This window comes from Spea bombifrons, chromosome 4 (assembly GCF_027358695.1).
Source record: "Spea bombifrons isolate aSpeBom1 chromosome 4, aSpeBom1.2.pri, whole genome shotgun sequence".
NCBI classification, from domain to species: Eukaryota; Metazoa; Chordata; class Amphibia; order Anura; family Pelobatidae; genus Spea; species Spea bombifrons.
The window spans coordinates 43766383-43787256 of record NC_071090.1 but is presented as its reverse complement, the minus strand read 5'-3'; the positions used below and the strand labels follow the sequence as shown (position 1 = coordinate 43787256).

The window sequence follows — 20874 nt, the reverse complement described above, 5'->3', positions numbered from 1 at the left end:
TAATGTCTTTTTCCAACCTCTCTTATCCATACTGTTGACAACAAAACATAATACATGGATTAGGTCTGTCGGTCTTCCCTATTGTGTTCTGAGCCCGCAGTGCATTGTGTTCTGAAATAAGGCTGAGACCACATTTTGTATGAACTTGATAGACTTAACTCTTTCCTATTCCTATACCAGTCTTGGCTAGCCAGCTAAACCCCGTTTTTAACGCTTACTTTTAAGACGAGCTTTCAACAACTTGGAATTTTATGCAGTGCCGATATCCATAACACTTAGGTTGCATTATGCAGTCTTCTGGATAAAATCAACGTTTGTCAGTGCCGTTATTGAGAGACTATTTCTATTTTAGTCTTTTCTAAATCAATTTTATACATTTAAAGTCACTCTATCGAGGCAGAACTCAGATCTTGGCAGTAGAATACATTTCATGTTATGATGAAGCTTTGCATTGCTGAAACGGTAATTGTGACCTGGTTTATGAAACTAGTCTGAAATATTCTGTCTGTCTACCCTTTATATCTAAGCTTCCCTTATGTTCTGCAAGTGTACTTGTCTCTCCTGTACTTGTGATCCTATCCAAGTTTTCTCATCTCCACCTCTGTTTCCTTTTCCAGTTCACGCTTTCGTTATATACATGATGTACTTAATGATTGTTTTATGGTGTGTAATCTCTCTCCATAATTTTTATTAAATAAGAGGGTGTTCCTTTTGCAAAGCAAAGTTTATGGATGTTCCATTTCTTGGAAGCTCTAGCTGGATGCTAAAAATGCCTATGTTGTTGTTTCATAGAAGTATCTATTGCTGAATTCTAAATCTTGTCCTTTTTTATTTTCTTCCCTAGATTGTTATTGTGCAGTTTGGCGGAAAGCCATTTAGTTGTACTGAACTAACTATAGATCAGTGGCTGTGGTCTGTTTTCCTTGGTATGGGAACATTACTATGGGGGCAGGTAATTTATTATTCTTCTGCCATTATCTGTGTGTGTATGTATGTAATATTGTACACAAACTATTAGGTTGAGAGGTGGTTGCATTTGGAGTTTATCTACCCATGTATAATTAGTACTGTACTTTTAGAAACATTAAGGCCTTCACATGAACTACTTGCTTCCTAAAAGGGAAATACCAAATTGTGGTATGTATAAAAAAAAAATATATATAATTTCTAACAATGTGTCTGGTATGACAATTTGTAATGCATATAGATTTAATATCCTAAATTTATTGTTGCCATGCCACAAAGGTATACACCCACACTTTGGAATGCTTACTATCAATACATTCATGTAATGTTTTAACAAAAAACTAGTAATTAAGTATGCGTTTTCCCCCAATTTAAATTGATTGCAAATGACAGAACCGTGACAGCTTCAGGGGGCATTTATTTTATATACATATTTTATATAAACGTATTTATTTTATTTACATTTACATATATTTTATATACGTTCTTTGTTTCTAGCTGGTAACCACAATACCAACCAGTCGTTTAAAGTTCCTGAAAGAAGCAGGTCATGGGACACACAAAGATGAGATTCCAGAGGAAGAACTTGCTGAAGATGCAGAGGAGATAGATCATGCCGAAAGGGAGTTGCGTCGTGGTCAGATCTTATGGTTTAGGGGCCTCAACCGAATACAGACTCAGGTATGGTCTTGAGTGGCACTTGACCTATGAGAGGGCACGGGTGCAATTTAAGGCTTTTAGCTCTACTTAGGGGAAGATGTGACTGGTGTGTGTGAAGATTCTACCTTGTTTGTATTATCCAGAAGAAGCTTGAAAGATTTTTTTTTTAGTTCCACACAATTTTCCTTAGCTTTCTTCAATTCACTTTTGTTAGCTGCTCTATAAAAGTGCCTTTTCTCTTTGCTTTTTTTTTTATTTGTTGTAGATGGGATGGTCCTTTCTCTTGTTCTCTCTCTCTCTTGCTGAGCAAGCTGTCACAATCTCTGATTCCTTGCAGATGGATGTAGTGAATGCTTTCCAAAGTGGAAGTTCCATTCAGGGGGCTTTAAGGCGGCAACCCTCCATCGCCAGCCAGCATCATGATGTAACAAATATTTCTACCCCTACACATGTAGTGTTTTCCTCCTCTACTGCTTCTACTACTGTGGGGTGTGAGTGTGTGTTCCTAAGTGCATGAATTAACACATCCTAATTCACACACCTAACGTTTCTCATTTTCTCCTCAGTAATCAGTCTCATTGTTCAGGCTGTTCATAAAGCTTTCCCTTCACAAGGATAATACACCCGTGTGTCAGTTTTAATATTTTTTTTAGAGGTCTGTTGAACTTGTTGGAATGATGGCTATTGCAAGTTTAAAGAAAAATCACAGGCTGCAGCCCTGCACGTTTTGTTGACGTATTAAGTGTAGTCCTGTATCATTGAAACTGAAAATTGTAAATTTTCGAGTATATGCCTGTTATCACATGCACTGGATGTGCTATGGAAGCTTTGTAGTGTTCTATATAAGCGTTTACAGTGAGTTAAGTTTTCATATAAACTACGGCTTCAGTAGTTAAGAATTTTACTTAGTGTTTGTGATCAGCGTCCTTAAAACTGCCATTGCTTTTAGATTTCATTAAGACCTAAGCTTGATTTACGGGAGATACCACTTAGTGTGTCCAAGCCTTATATGTGAAACTCGCCAGACCTGCTCGGCCACGTCCCTCCTCGTTTTTGTTTTCCTGCTTGTTAGACTTGTATACCTAGTCCTGAACTCTGCCGTGGAAAATGCAGCTTTGCACACGTGCAATAATAGACCAATTTCATTCATTTTAACCTGTCTCCTAATGCTAATTTAAATGGAAAGTAGCTGCAGGCAAAGGTGTACACCTCATGTTTTATGGATGATCTTCTTTGTAGCATTTTCAGATCAATGATATAAGAATGGCAAGGATTTTTTTATTTATTAGTTTAAATTTAAAGTCCTGCTTCACTGGAAGTGACTCTGAATGGTATTCATTACCACATAAGGGTTCACATGAGTACACTAAAATCATTTTGTGGACAAATTCTTTGTTCCTCATGTTTACATGTTAAAAGAAACATTCTACTTTGGCTTTGAATGATATTTCATAAATACCTTACACTTGTTTAAGGTTTACAGGCTGTACTGTTTTTCTAGATTTGACCAGTACTGGTGTTTCTCATGGCTTTACAATGAATTGGAAATAACTGTGCCTTGGGTGCATTTAGAATTCCCTTTACAATAGTATAGCTCTTTCTACATTAACCCCATGGTTTATATTCTTATAGCAGGTGACAGTAATCCCATTAGCTGCACTGTCAGATTGGTGGCTCAAAGACTTTTGTAGATCTGATGTTCATATGATATTCTTGGTGCACCAAAAACAAATACTTTCAAATGTATTGTTAACTTGTAAGTAGCTCTGCAGCCTCTTGCTTTTGCATTTTTAAAGTCATGATCTAATGTCGATTTTAATGCATGTAATTTCATGTCTTCATTTTGAATGGAAACTTCCGTCTCATTTTCCCCCTGCCCTCCTGGCTTTTACTGGAGCAGACAGCGTGCACAAATTGGCAATTTACTTTTTATTGAAACGGCTGGGAGCTTAATGTCTGCTTGTGTTAATGATAACTGCAAATCATATCGCATGTTAACCCCTTCGCAACCATATGGATGTACTGATTCATCCATGAAAGGTAATGGCAAGATGCCCCTGTTGGACATTCCAATAGAAAATACAGCAGCACACTCAAATGCTGTCCAATTGACCCTTCAGGGCCGGTATCGTCATCAATCATGATGACCAATCGCATAACTGCATTGTAAAAACACATATGTGATTTATAATAACCTTACCTTATCAGTTCCCTGTTGACCAAGTTTTAATTAACTGCTCTATCACCCCAATCCATATGTGTGTGGGTTTTTTTTGTGTTTTGGGTAGCTTGGTGGGGTGGGGGTTGTGTAGGGTTTTGTTTTCTCCCCCACCAATCTTTAAGCTGTTAATGGCTCAAACCGAGCTGGAGGGAGTAGATGTCACACCTGTCACCCCACTGACCCGTATGGAATAAAAAAAAAAACTGATCCTTGGCCCTGATGGGTATTGCAAGAAAAAAAAACACACTATACGCTCCAATTGGAGAACCAGAACTGATTTTATAACCCCCCCTCTTCTCCCATATTATGATTAATTATGTCCAGGGCCAGATATTTGTACTTGCTCAGATTCCTGCATTTCAGCGGCAATGCCCAGTGCCCCCCTAGAGGTGACCCACAATTTGATGGATTATATAAATTAAGGCCCATTATCTAATTAATTTTCAGAAATGTACACCCTAGCTGAATGTCTGCTTTGAGGAGTCCCTTGTTCGTTTTTCAATGGCAGTCTGCATTTCAGGCATTATTTCCAATGAAAGCCGTTAAGGTATGGAGTAAAGTTATACAAACTTTGTGAAAGCAGTGTGGGATATACTGCATTCTTCAGGATATATGAGCAGAAGGACAGTCGCCTAGATCCCCCTGGCTGCCCAGACTCAGTTGGCACAAGTCGTAAAATAAAGCTTACCACGTTTGGGTAAATTGTTATACCAGCCCAGAATTATTAAAATTTTTATATTAAAACAGATTCACATGCTCGACATGTATGTGCTGTACCAAAAAAAAACAAAACTGGAAAAACTACACATTCTTCCAGTTGAGACATCCTCTTTCGCAAGATGGAAATGTCCGATGTCTTACTCGCATTCTTGCACAATCTCCTCACTAGTGTCTAACTACATGCTCAAAAGATGCATTAAAATCCTAAAACGGTCAATTAGTTTGTGCCCCCACCTATGCATGGTTGGTATTTCCTCTGGAGATGCAGCTGAACAATTTTGGCTGGATTATTCTGCCATAAAACAGCTAAATTTGGCAATGATTGATGGCGAGCTGGCTGCATAATAGGTGTCCAGAAGCCCTAGCCACATACCCTGGGCTGTCTGCTCTACAGAAATGTGTACATTTGTGGGTATTTATTTCTTTTGTTTCTTTGTTCAAAACTCCTGTTATATACCCAGCATACTAAATGTAAGAAAGCAACTGTTTTCAATGAGCAATGCAGACATATGTGCCCTATAACTCTGTATGGAAATTATACAACTGAGGTATTTCAGAAACCAGGACACCTGAATTGTTGAATTTTAGGGGTAGTTCTGTCTATTTGACCAATTTAGTGAGGATTTGCATAAGAAAATATGTGGATTTTTTTTATATTTTTCTCAAATTTCTAATAAATTACTTGTACTAAATGTTTAAATATAGTATCAAAAGAGAACTCTCTCTTCCAGACGCTTGCCACATTTTGTTTATTTTCATTTATTACTTTAAATTCTAATACAATTGCTAATAAGTGTCAGCCACAGTGCCTTGGGCTGCCGCATAATGTGTTTTCTAAATACCGTCGCCTTCTTTTTTTTCCTCTGATTGCCCCAAAAATGAATTCTCTGTCAAATGTGTAATAACATTGATTTGTGTTGGGTGCATTAGTTGCTGAATGGAAAAGTAAACTTAGTCTTGTCAAGGCAGCTGATGCATCCCGTTACTTTGCGGCACGGTAACATTTCAGTACATACTCTTAAGCATGTGGTTAAGGCTTGCTTACAGGCACGTACAACAAAATTAACCAATCCTATATTGGTTAATGACTCGTGTGTCAGTCATTTTCTTTAGAAAGTAACGTTATATACGAGCTCTCGCTGTATAAAATGCAGAATGGTACCCCGTCTTTATTTTGGCATATACTCGAATAGTTACAGTTGTGAGTTCTTTAATTTCACGATGGGGTGTTTTTTGTTTTGTGCATGGCTTCTGCAGCTACCAGTTCCATTGTGTCATTCAGCTTAAATATGCTTGGCTTCATAGTAAATGGGATTCCTAATTCCTGGCATGTGAATTGGTTTACCCATTTTGTTTAATTGGACTTATTTTATCCTAAAAGTGGCTAGTGTCAATATTTTGTTACCAACCAATTGCAGTATCGTGTTTCTCTTAGCATTACGCAGTAACTAACTGTAGCCCAAAATGCGATCGTAGATGTTACTCTATTAAAATAGCAACACTTATCTGTCAATGGTGTGACTAAAATGTTTTGTTTTTTCTTTATTTACAGTTGTATTGCAATTCCACTGCATATTGCACAATTTTAACTCATTGTTATAGTATCTGTCAACTTCAGAATCATAAACCATTTTTTCATGTATTTTGTTTTTCTGCTTACTCAAACTTTTTCTGTTGTCTCCCCCCCCCCCCACCTTGCCTCTTGATTTTTGACCTACACAGATCCGAGTGGTGAATGCATTTCGTAGCTCGCTATACGAAGGTCTTGAAAAGCCAGAGTCCAGAAGTTCAATACACAATTTCATGACGCACCCAGATTTTAGAATAGAAGACTCTGAACCTCATATTCCTCTTATCGATGACACAGATGCTGAAGATGATGCTCCAACAAAACGTCATTCTACTCCACCACCCTCTCCCAACAAAAATAACAATGCCGTTGACAGCGGAATCCATCTTACAATAGAAGCGAAGTCAGCTACCTCTTCATCCCCAGGCAGTCCACTACATAGTCTGGAGACATCTCTCTGATTGTAAGATGAATGTTACCGCACTAGCTGATTTGCAATGAAACAAAATGAAACTGGGTCCTTTCACACATTGTGGCGAGCAGGAGAAATTTCCCTGCCTTTTGGACTTCAAATGAAGACACACTTGTATGAATGTAGATTTATTTTTTTAAAAAAACAAAAGCTTTCTGCCAGCCTGAGGGTGCTTTTCTTGGGGAGGAAAAGGGATGGGCTTTGTGAAATGAACTCCTGACAGAACAGTAACTCGTCAAAAAGTGACCTGCAGAACATCTGTTATACTAAATAATTGGCCTGGACAGCGTGTTAGCAATGCTCTAGATTATATTGATCCTCCATTTTTTTTTTTTGTGCCCTGGGTCTTGATTTTGATTATTTATGTTATAAATGAAACAGATCTGTTTACAAGGTTTATAGATATTTTTGTTCCTGTTAATAGAAGGGAAGCTTCCTTATATATGAAGAAAAGTCCTTTGAACACTGCTGTATTTTCATAACAAGGAGTGTTTCTGTTGAACCTGTTCTAAATTTTGCCTGCAATTTACTTGTTTAATATTGTAGATAAATTGCTAAGACTAATAGCCAAATAGAAAACACTAATGCTTTGTAAAAACCCAAGCAGCAGTGTTCTGAATTATGATGGCCGATCTCCTTAGTTTCTCAAAAGAAATGGCTTTCCATTTTATTCGTTCTCATATTTAAAGAGATGTTAAAGAACTTTGTTCCAAAGCTCGAAGGAATATTGTGTAATGCAGGACATCAATGTGTGACGGATCTTGCTTGAAATTCTTTTGCTATCTCCGTCGAAATATATAAAATCAAAATACATCAAAAAATTAGTCTTTCCTTTTTTTTGTTTGTCTAAACATGTTAGTTTTAGAATTGTCTTGGTGAACTGTGAGTGGAACAGTGTTGATTTTTCAAATAAATCTTTAGATGACCTTCATACAGCACGAGGGCTGTTGGCATTTTGAAAAAGGTTACTACTAGGAAGTAGTACTACTACATGTTTTCCTTTTTTGTTTTTGAAACTTGTTTGTAAACACAATAAACATGCCCTTTTATTAAAAACCAAGCGCAGCAATGTTTCTTTGCCAGACAATGATCCACTCTTAATATCTAACTGCATGCATATGGTATGTATTTCAAGATGGTAACAGCCCGGTGAAATCTACATGTTGAAGTATGGCGGCCACATTTTACTATATCAAGTGTACCTCTAACCCTCCCTGAAATTTATCATTGGAAAGGGTTAGTCATACCATCTTATAGCTGTATTAAACTGCTATGTCTATACCTAATGTGTGAATTCTTATAGTATTACTTATTTGTGAAACCGGATAGGCCAATGGTGTCCATTTATGTCCTCCTATATTGACTTAATTGTGGTACCATTGTGGGGAGGGGTGTCTAGTGTGGTTGAATCCCTGAACTATCCAAGTCATGGAGACATGCGCTTCAGCTTTATTAAATGTCAATATGATGTGGGAAGACCGATAAAAATGGCTGATGGAGTTAAGCTTGGAAGCTTACAACACATGTTATATATTTCTTTATTGGAATATATTTCTTTTGTGCAAAGGTATAGAGTGTGTGCAGTTTAGCATTGAATTGATGAACACAATATGAACTTCACAAAAATGGCTTCTCTTTCCATTGCCTCGCTACTGAGGAATGCTTGCTCTATAGAAATACAAAGCTTCTTTCTTCCATGAGGATACCAGCATGTAGAACATCACAGGAAATTTGGATGGGAGAAAATAATAAGTTTTCTGTACAGTCACTTGTCGGCTACAGTCTCCTTGAATAATATACTATTTACTGCTCATCAGTGTAGCCTTTTTACGACATTAATTATAGTTTTTGATATACAGTATTGGCCCAATTATAGGCCTCACTTTTTTCCCATAATTTAAATCTTTAAAGTGGGGGTGCGGCCTATAATTGGGGTTTAGCATTTTTAGCTTCTCCAGGGTGTCTGGAAGACCGGATCAGAAGACTGCAGAGCGTCTTCTGTAGTGCAGTCCGGCGAAAATGTGGCCCCCCGGCAACACGGACAAAAACGTTAGTTCTTGATTCTCAATGTTGATGTAGATGAGGCAGACTGGTGCAGGAAGTGGAGGTCACATATGCCACGTCTATATCAACGTTGCAAAACTAAAGCTTAGGGAAGGCGGGTGGGAGCCTCCTACCATACATTAAATGTAAAAAAATTTTTTTTTAAAGTAGTAACGGTACATACACAAATGCTTATCTGTTTTTTAATCAGTGGAAATGAGTAGAAAGATCACTAGTTTTAAATAATTAACCCCTTCGTTCCCCTATAGACGTACCGGGACGTCCAAAAAACGCCCACAAAGAAACCCCTATGGACGTCCCGGTACGTCCAGCCCTTCGTGCAGCGTCAGGGACACATCCCTGCCGCTGCACGGTAGACCAGGCTGTCGTTTGACAGCCTGGACTCCCCACTGACAGCAGAAGCCGGCTTTGCTGGCCATCTGCTGTCCGATCGCCTGTAACAGCTTCCGGCATGAAAGCCGGTAAGCTGTTACCGGTAAACTGCCCGATCGCGCAGTTGCAAACGCGCGATCGGGCATTCCCTTCCAGGTTGCGTCACTGCTGACGTAACCCGGAAGGTCATCGGAGGACAGGATATCCTGCCCTCCGATGAGGCACAGAGACGCTACGATCTCTATGCAGGTCTGTGATCGGTGCAGGGGGATCGCGGGGAGGGGAGTGAGAAACCATCTCTCTCACTCCCCCTCCCGTCCTGTAAGAGAAAAGCTGGAAAAAAAAAAAAAAAAGTTAATTCATTTAAAAAATAATATTAAAAAAATCATTAAAATAATATAAATAATACAAAAAAAATATAATGTGAGCTGTGATGTCACTGTGACATCACTGGCATGTTAAGGAGGTCCCTAGGAGGACCTCCTACCATTACTGTGTAAAAAAAAAAAATTTAAAACAATTAAATTAAAAAAAAAATTAAAAAAAATATATAAAAAAAGATAATAAAAAAATTCTTAAAAAAACCTTACATCCCATTGCCCTAGCATAACATCTAGCCATTATAACCCTCCTGCCCCCGTTCACATCCCCCAAACCCGTTAAGCCATAGGCATAAAAATTATACAAAATTGTACACCTTATAGTATGCTCCCTGGTGCTGGGAAAGTCTGGAAAATCTATATAAATTAGGTATTTCTGAAATCAGGAAACCTGAATTGATAAACTTGGAGGGGATTTTCCATCACTTTACCTAATTTTGTGAGGATTCAGAGGGAAAATGTAAAAAAAAATTAGCTTATTTTTCTAATCTTCGCTAGTTTTTACTAAATTTCTCATTCTAAATTTTCTGCTAATCATCCAACTATGGTATCAAACGAAAGCTCTATCTCTCCTTGAAAAAACAATATATAGTTTACATGCGTACACTATTCACAGGAACAGAGAATAATCGTTAAACCGACATACCCCAAAAATGGCAAAATTGCTCTGGGCTTTGAGGTACCAAAAACCCCTGGGATTGAAGGGGTTAAGTAGTCATCCTGTATTTATTTTTTTCTGCTGCTTCTTTTCAAAAACAGGAAAAAACAATAGAGAATATTCCAGCAACTATTGTTAACCAGCCTTAACTAAACCCGATTTATGGTGAGCCACGCAATACAACATTTATTGCACATGGAAATATTGGTCTTTTCTAACTAATCACCAAGCTTCCTCAACTTGTGTCATTGGAATTCTTATACAATTGGGATTTATGAAGCCAATTTGAGTCCTACCAGTTTGAATTAAGAAGCATTTCATTTTCAGAATTTAGTAATTGCAGCTTAACTGTTTAGTGGCCAGTGTCTTATATAGCCTGATTTACCTTTCACCATAGCAATGATACTTGTGTAAAAAGGATTCCTGTTGTGAGACCCTAGAAGAGAAGCTAAAATTCCATTGTTCTTGTATAATACCCCACTGCTATATGGGTTTACTTAATGTCCTCTCAACCATAGGTGCCAAAAATGGCCTTGATGCTCTACAGTGCCTTGCAGAAGTATTCACCCCCTTGGCATTTGTAATGAATTTGTTGGGGGATTGTACTATTTGATTTACGCAACATGCCTACCACTTTGAAGATGCAAAATATTTTTGGTGGTGAAACAAACAAGAAATAAGACAGGGAACTTGAGCCTGCACCTTTCGCAGCAATTACAGCTGCAAGTCTCTTGGGGTATGTCTCTGTAAGGTAGACACATCTAGCCACTATGATTTTTGCCCACTCTTCAAGGCAAAACTCCTCTAGCTCCTTCAAGTTGGATGGGCTCCGCTGGTGTACAGCAATCTTTGTTATACTGCAGGTTCTCAATTGGATTGACTGGGCCATTCCAAGTCATTTAAATGACGGGTTTGAGGGGACATGGTTGGACAAAAGGAAAGAAAAAGAGCACAAACTAATTTAATGTAGAAGAGTAAGGAGAGTTCATTGTATGGGAGGGTGCAGAGTTGAGGGAGGGCAAGGAAAGCAGATATTTCACATCTTCAACTTATAGTTTGTTTTATTGAAGTTTGTGGCAAAGTCAGAGGCAGTATGGTTAGTGGAAGAGAATTGATAACTTTAGGGTTATGACACAAGGAAGAGATGATGGTGGTGTCATAGTCGTCATGATTTTAAATACTGTCCATAAGCAGTAGGCTTTCACTAGCCATCCTTCACATGCACTCTCAATGTTGGCCAGTGGGAAATTCTTAGAATTTCGTAGAATCCCTGCACACCGTTTCACATACAATGCAGGTCACTGGGAGGGTAGGGCTTCCAAATGATTGAAGCCCCACAGGAAGCAATATTTTAAGTCTAATTGGTTGCTTAATTGAATAACCAGTTAGACTGGTTGTAGATTGAAATCCAATTAACACCATATGGTTTAAAATAACTCGCCTGATTATTATGGCATATGGAGTAACACTGGCACAAAATAAAAACTATTTGCCAAAAGTTCATCAGCAAGTTCAACAAGGAAAGAGATTGAAGGGACTCCTTCAATCACAGCTCTACTCATTGTGAACCCACTGTTGCTATAGCAGTTTGTCATGTTTATGAACCTCTATTCCTATATTCCATTCTATTATGACATATTTCATACTACCATGCTTGTTCATCTGTTTTGATGCTCTGTCTCCTTCATTATTATGAGAATAATTTCTCTCCCCACCCACCAGCATTACCACAGACACTTTCACCAGATTTATCTCCTTCAACTCCTCCTGCTTGCATGAATCTCTCTGCCCCTAAATATCCCATTCCCACTTTCTTTTGTTGTCTCTCCTTCTTTTCTTAACAACTGGTGATATCTCTTCCGATCCTTGGCTTCCCTTTTCCTTCTGCCATTCATCCTTTCAGACACCTTGATAATCATATCTCAAAACCCTGCCACTCTTCCTGCTCGACGTTAAACGTTGCCCGTTGCAATGCCTTTATGTGTGCTAAACTAAAAGCCATATTAGTATTTCCTTGCTCTAACCAAGCCCTCCTCCTTTGACACTGCTCACTCCTGCGGTGGCATTCATCTCAAACTCCCAGATCTGATTATACAAAGGGTGGTTTAGGGTGCAATGTTCAACCTATTCCTTGTGCCCCATTGTTCTCTCTTCCCCTCCTATGAGGTTCATGCTATCCAGATATACAATCCTTTATCATTATGCACTCACTGTTTTACATACCTGCCTGTTCTGCAGATGTCTGATAATTTCTCAACATAACCTTCTGCACTGGCTCTCCTCTGATGTTCCTGCTGTCATCCTTAATGACTTGAACATCCCCGTTGACGCCCATTTGAGCTCTGTGACCTTTATATTTCTTTCTATTATCTTCACACAGTATACTAGCTCCCCTACTCAGAATGATTGTGATAACCTAGACCTTAACTTCTCTGCTCGGTTTCTAACTTTACAAAACCCCCTCTCCCCCTCTCTGCCCTCCACCTTTTCTCCTGCTCACATTCTGCCCCTACTCCTTCCAATGCCATTGACTCTGATCTCTCATTTACCCCGTACGTTCTATTTCCAAAAACTGCTGCCTACATCTTAAAAGAAAATGCCTGCATTTGTGCCTTTCAAACCTAACATGCATTTAAAGTTCTTGTTCATTCACTCACTATATCCCATCTTGAGTACTGCAACTTAATCTTAGCTGGTCTCCCTGGCTATCCATCTTTAATGTTGCTGTCAAACGTATCTTCCTTACTCATTACTGTACTGTAGAAGCTACAACCAAGCTTCACTTTCACTAAAGCTCTTGTTTAAAAATCACAAATTACAGTTACAGGCTGTTCTGTCTGAACCTGGCCGTAGTGGACCTGTGTTACCAATTCTGCATGTATCATTGCTGACTCTTGGATTCCTCACTGTTTAAGATGCCACCTACTACTCTCCCTCTTGAGATTCAGTAACCTTGTCTGGGTATTTTCCTTCTGCTGCCAGGGGCCTCAACGCCCTGGAGACCTGCAAACCTGAAAGAAGTTATTTAAAGGCATGCTCACCTAATTCGGCATAATAGCTTCTTGAGCCTTCTAAAGCCCTTACCACTGTGATTAATGTACAGTCTGTTTCCTTGATATTTCCTTTTATTTTCTTAAAGTGAAATCTCCATAAATTACTAAAACACTATTAGACAAGGGGTATTAAAGCTTGTATTGTAAACCTCTGATTCCTACATAATTCCAATCCAGTACAGATAGCTGCAGACTGGTACTACAAAACACCCCCCTTCATCAAGGAAGCTTCTCAACCGGAAGTCAACATTTGCCACCTACCTCTGGCTTATTCCTGCTGTCAGTCTGTACATATGTTCCATGATATTTATTTAATCAATGTTTATACTGAGATATACTTGGTGGATGGTTACTTCAAACAATTGCACGATTGGTTTTTCATTGTAAGCACCCCACCTTTTGTATCAGTAAGTCTGAATTTGTATATTTACCTATTGTGCAGCACTACTCAGTGTAATTGAACTATAGGAATCAAGCTCTGCTCACATTTCTCCAAAATGCAAAACTGGTCATCAAATATAGCAGACTAAATGATTTTCTACATAGTACACACGAGGAATCTTCCTGTTTTCTTCTTCATATTACGACAACTGTTTGTGAAGCCGAGGGATCCTGCCCCAGAGTTGTAGTTAAGGTTGCATTTAGTGAATTCCAGAGTGAACAACATTTGGATTTTTTTTCTGACTCCTTGTTCCTTCTAATCCTCTGTTAAATGAGTCTATAATTTCTTCATCCTTAAATGTGTAAATATCTGTCTATTGCCTTCCCATATCAGCTGAACTTAAACTGAGACATTGTTGTTTTAGTAAGTGACCATAAACACAGTATGTTTTTGCTACCTATGCTTTTCAACATTGACACCATTTTTAAATATCTCAGTTCCTTGTAAAAATATCCAAATTAGGGGTCAACTTAAGGGGTGGTTTCGGAGAGGGGACACAATTGGTGATTGCCATTACGGTGATAACAGATCTTACATTCATAATTCTCAGCAACTTTTCATCGAATGGCACTTGATCTTGTCTCACAGACAATGGGTGACATTTTTGTAACTTTTCACAGAGAACAGGATGCTCAGAAAACATAGCATCAGGTGTATATTATCGGGTGAGAGAATAAAAAATCAATGGTGTCCCACAGGATGAGGTTCAATACATTTTACTGGTGCTGATAAAGCAATTATATACTTTTATGTAAATGCATTTTAATGTCTATGATTTACTTAGAAGCATGACAACCTTTATTTTGTGTTAAATGCATATTGTAAGTCTATTTTCAACGCATGACTTTTACAGCATGTATATTATCATAGGCATTCTTTAATTACTGTAATCATAAATGTGCACACTAATTATTAGTACATCTGTAAACAAGACGCAAATTGCAACTGTGGATTTGTAATTATTTGCTGGTTCACACACATGTATGGTTAATAATTTAATTAGTGTGCAGATTTATGATAACTTGCATATGATATAACCTTATCTAGGTTGATTACTCTATTTTTAGATAGCATATGATTGCCTGCTGTTTCAGTGACTTCGACACGGAGCATGTGCAAGAAGTTTATATACCAATGCTTGGTTTTAGCAACAGGTGGAAAAGGAAAATTGTATGTACCGTATTTCCCCGTGTATAAGACGTATCTTTTTTAGAAATAATTGGGGTCTAAAAATTGGGTGTGTCTTATACAGTGGTGGTAGATTTTTTTAAAACATTTTAATTTACTAAAAAGGGGACCGGAAAGGGGACCTGCTGCTTACCTGTTTTGCTCAACAGTGTCTCTTGATCCGTTGCAGCGACACAGGAACCCAGTGGAGTCACGTGAATGCACATCACATCACATGACTCCGCTCAGTTCCTGCTCGAGCAAGGCAGAGGGGAAACAGCGCCCCCCACGGAAGTCTGCGAGCGGCACCAGAAGATCTGCAGTTCAGGTAAGGTGGGGGAGTGAATGAATGAATGGAGTGTGTGTGTGTCTCGTAGAATCTATTTCAACAAAACAATGGTCGACAAAGAGGTGTATGGTCGTATTGCTATGTTAATCAATAAACCTTTGTGCTTCAATTTATAGACAACCTTGTCCCCTGGGTTTGTAAAGGATTTTTCATGTTGCACTTCACGCTGATATTAATAGAAGTGGCAAACCTTTATTATTAATGATGTGCACAATCCTTTGGTGTTGAAAACTATGGAAGATTATGCCTTCAAACTTAAATCTGCGGGTAAACCAAATGGTAAGTGAATCGGATGGTACTATAGAATTCATAAACATGGTGCATAAACAAATGCCCAGAAACCTCACTGAACCGAAGCAACATTGTAAAGAACCGTGTGTGAGAGTGATAAATTCAAACAGAAAATGATAACTTCTAAGTTATTGCTGCTAAAGGTGGTTCTACGTGCTATTGAATCATAAGGTGTACTGAGTTTTTCACACATAGCTTCTCCATTTTGGCTTTATTTTTGTTGAAAAAATTATGACATAGTTTAATATGTTATGCTTTGTTCATCTGAGGTTATATGTCCTATGTGAAATCAAAGAATTCAAGGAGGGTGTATTTTCTTTTTCATGCGACTGCAGTTGCATCACAACATTTTTAGGGATTCATTTGAAAAGTAAAGTTCTAAATTAGTTTGCTGTTGGGTAATTTGAAGCATCAGAAGGGAGACATGAATCATGAGGTGTGTTCCCTTTATTTTGGGCCAGTCAGAAGGAGATACGTGATAGAACAGATAGTAAGAAATTGACACATAACGAGATATAGGGCAGAGATAAGGTGGAAAGATACAGGGCAGATAATAAGAAAAAAGGATATGGAGAAAAGGGGGAGAGAGTAGGGGATGATAATGAGAAAGGGGTGAGATAAGGAAGAGGATAGATAAAAAAGAAAGGGAAGGATCAAAGTGAGAGATATAAAGAAACAGGAGGGGAGATAAACAGAGAGGATAGGGATAGATGGTGAGGTAAATACGAGAGTAAGATAAATGGTGCAGAGATAAAGAGAGCAAAAAGAGTAGGAATATAGAAAAGGGGTAAAGAAGAGAAGGTATAAAGAGAAAGTGGGCGACACGAAAAACTTCCCAACAACTGTAAAACATATAGCGAACAGATTTAACTCGCGACATTAGTATGTTATTTGCGCGCAATGTGATGACGATTTTCGAGTTCTAAACACGCCACAAGAAGACGGGTACCGAAACTCATGCAAACGGTCTCCGGTTACATAGTTAGTTGCTATTTATTTCGAATAGAAGGTCACTGTCAAAATGCCGCACGCATTAGAGACACGGAAGAAAGCTCGTCATTACATCTCGTTTTTAGAACTCTGTTGGAGTTGAATGCGGATTGGTTGCAATGTTTTAAATTCCCGCTCCGCCCCGTGCGGCCGCGATAAGGAAGTACATATCGTACCAGCTGCGGGCATTCCTTCCTTGTCAGTAATCTCGGTGACGTCAGCCGGTTCATGGCGTCTGTGTTGGTGAGACCGTGTTTCCATAGAGCTGACTCGCTGCAATTATTCTGATTGATTTGCTGTGGAATTGGTTGGAATCTCTAGTAGTTACATGGGCCGCGTATTCTGTGGTAAATCTACTACACCTCCGCGCCAATGGAGAGTATGAGGGGAACCGTATTATTTACCTTTGTTATTTGGCGGTTCCACCTTAGTCAGTAAACATTAACTATAACATGGCATTCACGGGTCTCTCCTTATTGCCTTCAGTCATTTTGTTCTCCTGGCCTGTGAATTCACAAAGCCGCAATTGGCGGGAGAGTTGTGGTTTCACCTCCTAGGCTTCATAATGCGTTATGAAGGGCCATTCTCTGTTAAATTCCTCTGCAAGAAGGGCTGAGCTGGCCCCCAATAATTCACAGCTCAACCGCAGAGGTCATTTTGAAGGAAGTTGAGGTGTCCTCTTCATAATGTCAATCCATGTCATTGAGATGAAACTGCAACTCTCCTGCCTGCTCCCTGTAGTCATGGGAGGTTAGGATTGCCGCAGCAGGAGGACAACATTTAATCTGCATCCGACATTTAAAAGGAAAGGACGGTTTATATTGCCCTGCATAATGCGTAGTTTAAAGCGCGTGGGGTCATCTGTAGGTAAATCTCACGCTGTGATAGCAAAATGGTGATTGTGGGTGCACTGTGTGCCACGTTTATAGGAAAGGGAAATTTAAGTCGAACATAACATTTCACCCGTACATTTGCTAGCCCGTTTGGCTATCGCAATGCTTTGGTGAATAAAAGTCTACAAAGTGACACGTTGTCGTTCTCAGTGACCGGTGCGTTTCAATATGTCAGATGACTTTCTGTCAATCTCGCTGTTCCACTTGGATAAAACTATTGTGCTCTCTGTTATTTTACACAATTAAACCGAGCAGAACTGAAAGTTTATTAACATAAAAGCTTTTGTCAACGGCCAATCAAACCTGCCTTTTTGTGTCACATGACAAGAGTGCCCATCAAAAACAGGCATGAGGAATGAAGTAAAGAATCGTTTCTGGTAAGGGTTTGGGCACTGAACCGGACGAGGGGTGTTGTCGCAGATGCTGCATTTAGTTAGAATAGTACTTTGTTTTGCAGAGTAGGTGGAACAGCACCTTTATCGATGGATTATACATCAATGACAAGCTTGTCTTGCAGGAGAAGTGTGGTTGGACTGGACCTTCATAATGTGTAGTGATGATTGTGTGTTGAAACCATAAGTCTCTTGACAACTGCTGCTTTAGTAAATACACCTCGTTGTAGCAGCCAGTGTGATTGCATAGGTGGCAAGTTATGGCTTCCAGAAGGTTTCGCTATAATCTACTGCTTTTGGGAAGGCCTGGGTTTACATTGCAGGTATAAAGATCCCCAGCATTCTCCTATCTCCTTGCTATGTCCATCCTCACAAGGGGGGGGGGCAATGATTTGTAGGCTTTGGGCCAGTAGTTCCGCATATAGTGTTCAGGGTGTTTGGTTAAACAAGGTCTTTTGGCGGCTGTTACTTGATGGCTGGATCCTGTCTGTGCTTTATTGATAGGTTTCTTATGAATAGACGGGGTACATTGGGTGCGTTGTCTGCCAGGTAGTTTAGTTATTACTTGGCCTCTTGGCTGGCTCCTGGCCTGAATATTGCCAGCCCACCTATTTGGCATACAAGTAAAACAAATTGAGCCATCCTGTTGATAAGATAATTGCCAGGAGGTAAACTTAGCCACTAGGCAATCCTCTTACCTTGTGACAGTATATCTGTCTATCCATGAGCTAAGATGGGGAGATGCTGAGGAAGGGGCACCGAAGCCTTTGTCCACCTAGAGAGCTATGAAACCGAGGCCTGGTTTGATTCATACATTCACACGTGCGCTTTTCCGGGTTAGATCAAGGTTGGTACTTTCCTTGTCCACAGTGGTTATGGTGTTCCTTTTTTTTCTTTTTTTTTTTTTTCCTGCTTGCAAGGTTGGTTATTCAAACATTGTGCTGATCTCTATTCACCAAAGGGAGAGTTTGCAGAAGAGTCATATTTCAACTCTTTTGACCTTCTGCAGCAGGAAGAGCTTTGCTGGACATGTGTCATGTATTGTAAATTAATTATTTTTTTTCCAAGGTATTTTCACCCACTGAGTTGTATATTTTTTCACAACCTAATGAGTCCTTCCTGCAGGAGAAACTTGCCAGTGTTGGCCATTCATAAAGAGTAGTAAGGTGAGGGAGCTGAAACCAAGACCCTCCTGCAAGGCCTAATGTTATCTCTCTCTTTTAGTGAATAACCCCCCCTGCTTAAATTGCTCACTCGCTTAGTTTTATGAATTATTTTCTGTGGATACAGCAAGGGAGCACTTTACAAAGAGTTAATCTTAGACATATTGTTTGGGAAAGCAAACTATATCAGAGCTGCATAACTCCCAGGGGTGGACCGGCCTGCGCATATTGCTAGGCTAGTGGGCCGCTGCCACACTCCATTGATTACTCCCTTGGCGCACAGTAAGTGCATGGAGGGACTGACTGAAAGATGAGCATGGCTGCTATCAAAGCCCTCCTCCATCAGCGCTCACTCAGTCCCGGCATGCTGGCTTTGTGTCAGCGCCAGGATCATTTGCTAAGACTGCTCATGAGCACCACAAGGAAGCACCAGAACTGACCTGTTATTGATTGCTGGATCACCGGCAACGAGACCCCCTCCTGAGTCAGAATTACATATATTACATGTATATGCATGTGATATGTGTGTGCGTATACGAGAATGGTTGTATGGGTACAATGCTCACCAGCAGGGCCCTCTTTAATGAAATAATATGTCTTAGTATGTTAATTCTAGTTTTGTCAATACCCCTTGAATGCTTGTACCGTAAGAAATGCTGTGTGAATTATGGGTGCTCTATAAACAAAATATAATAACAAATACGTGTGTGTAAAATAAGCAAAAGAAAACAGGTTTTCCGTGTGTAGATTCACATTTCCACCATGTGTAGTGAAATAGAATTGTGTGGATTTGTGTATTTGAGTAAAATAATGTAAGCAAATAAAATGCTTAATTGAGATGCCTGAGCTGAAGCTGGGATACCCAATAATGGTGGCCCTCAAGAACAGGAGTTCTTCCTGCTGCAGAAGGTCATTGGGGTAGGGCTTTTATAATATAAGGTGAAGTCAAAAGAGTTGAAATATGACTCTTCTGCAAACTCTCCATTTGGTAATAGAGATCAGCACAATATTAGAATAACCCACACCTTGCAAGCAGAAAAAAGCAGAACACTATAACCACTGGGGACAAGGAAAGTACCAACTTTGATCTAATCTGGAACAGCGCACGTGTGTATTATTGTGTTATTGTTTCTAAGGCTGTTGGTATATGAATTAATGCCTTATTGTTATTTTTTTTTGACAGGAAGATCCAGCTTTGCAGCGCCACTTTAAAGGACATAAAGATGCTGTTTCTTCTGTTGATTTCAGCCCAGACAGCAAACAGCTTGGTATATTTGAACATTTATCTATAAATAATCTGTTGTATTGCTTATATACAAATTTACCATACGTGATTTGGTGAGGGTTTTAGATATGCAATGCGATAAGGGTACCTCAAATAGTGTTATTAGACGTAAGTTAACATAAGTAACATTTTTGCTAATGTGTAACTTTTAGTAAAGTTAATTAGGTGTCCCAGCCCCTTAAGTACTCCAAAAGTTATATGTAACATAAGAGAACCAAACATCAGGTGTCATTGTTGTTTTCCACCTAATGGTTTGTTCACTTATGCAGTGCAGTTTTGTAAAGATCTCCCCATGAGCACAAAAAGTAAGTACCTTTGTTCATATGATGAGATGAAAGGTTCCAGGGGTTTTTGAAACCTTAGATAAACTAATTTTGATGCTTTCCAACATGACCATACTTCCCTCAAGCAGCCGTCACTCTGGAGAAGAGAGGCTTTCATATCCTCCTCGAGGGCTACTGATCTAGACCAGCGTTTTGAACTAGAAGCCTGTTAGCTGTGTGCCGTCCTCTTGGAAGTTTACCAACCATTGGCATTCAAACATCGTATCTCTCTATAATCATTAGTTTTCTTATTCGTATATTTCATGTATCTGTTTAAAATCCTCCCCAATAGACTCTCGAGTCTCCTCGTGACGTTTCACCTGATACTTTGATACCTGTGAAATTGTCCCGTTTACTAAGCCCATGACACACATTTCATGAAGGTACCCCATTAAAATGTGCGTTACTGTAATTTCTGCATTTACGCAATGCGGTATATTCCA

General features: G+C 39.2%; 2 protein-coding genes across 10 annotated transcripts in view; both read left to right on the top strand.

The window, feature by feature from the left end:
• The window catches only part of ATP2B1 (ATPase plasma membrane Ca2+ transporting 1), a 53327-nt gene extending 45662 nt beyond the window's left edge, over positions 1 to 7665 (top strand). For 2 of the 8 annotated variants that reach the window (XM_053464520.1, XM_053464519.1), the window contains exons 19-22: positions 845 to 952; positions 1465 to 1647; positions 1892 to 2077; positions 6290 to 7665. In XM_053464520.1, coding sequence (XP_053320495.1) covers positions 845 to 952; positions 1465 to 1647; positions 1892 to 2077; positions 6290 to 6598 — 786 coding nt within the window. In that variant the 3' untranslated portion in view covers positions 6599 to 7665. Of the gene's footprint in view, positions 1 to 844; positions 953 to 1464; positions 1648 to 1891; positions 2118 to 6289 lie in introns of all 8 variants that reach the window. The other 6 variants (XM_053464522.1, XM_053464521.1, XM_053464523.1 and 3 more) reach the window with 6 other exon arrangements.
• Positions 7666 to 16517: 8852 nt separating this feature from the next.
• Positions 16518 to 20874, top strand: part of POC1B (POC1 centriolar protein B) — a 40892-nt gene continuing 36535 nt past the window's right edge. The window contains exons 1-2 of one of the 2 annotated variants that reach the window (XM_053464527.1): positions 16518 to 16618; positions 20007 to 20091. In XM_053464527.1, the coding sequence (XP_053320502.1) occupies positions 16604 to 16618; positions 20007 to 20091 (100 nt within the window). In that variant the 5' untranslated portion in view covers positions 16518 to 16603. Of the gene's footprint in view, positions 16619 to 20006; positions 20092 to 20874 lie in introns of those variants that run through there. The other variant, XM_053464528.1, reaches the window with a different exon arrangement.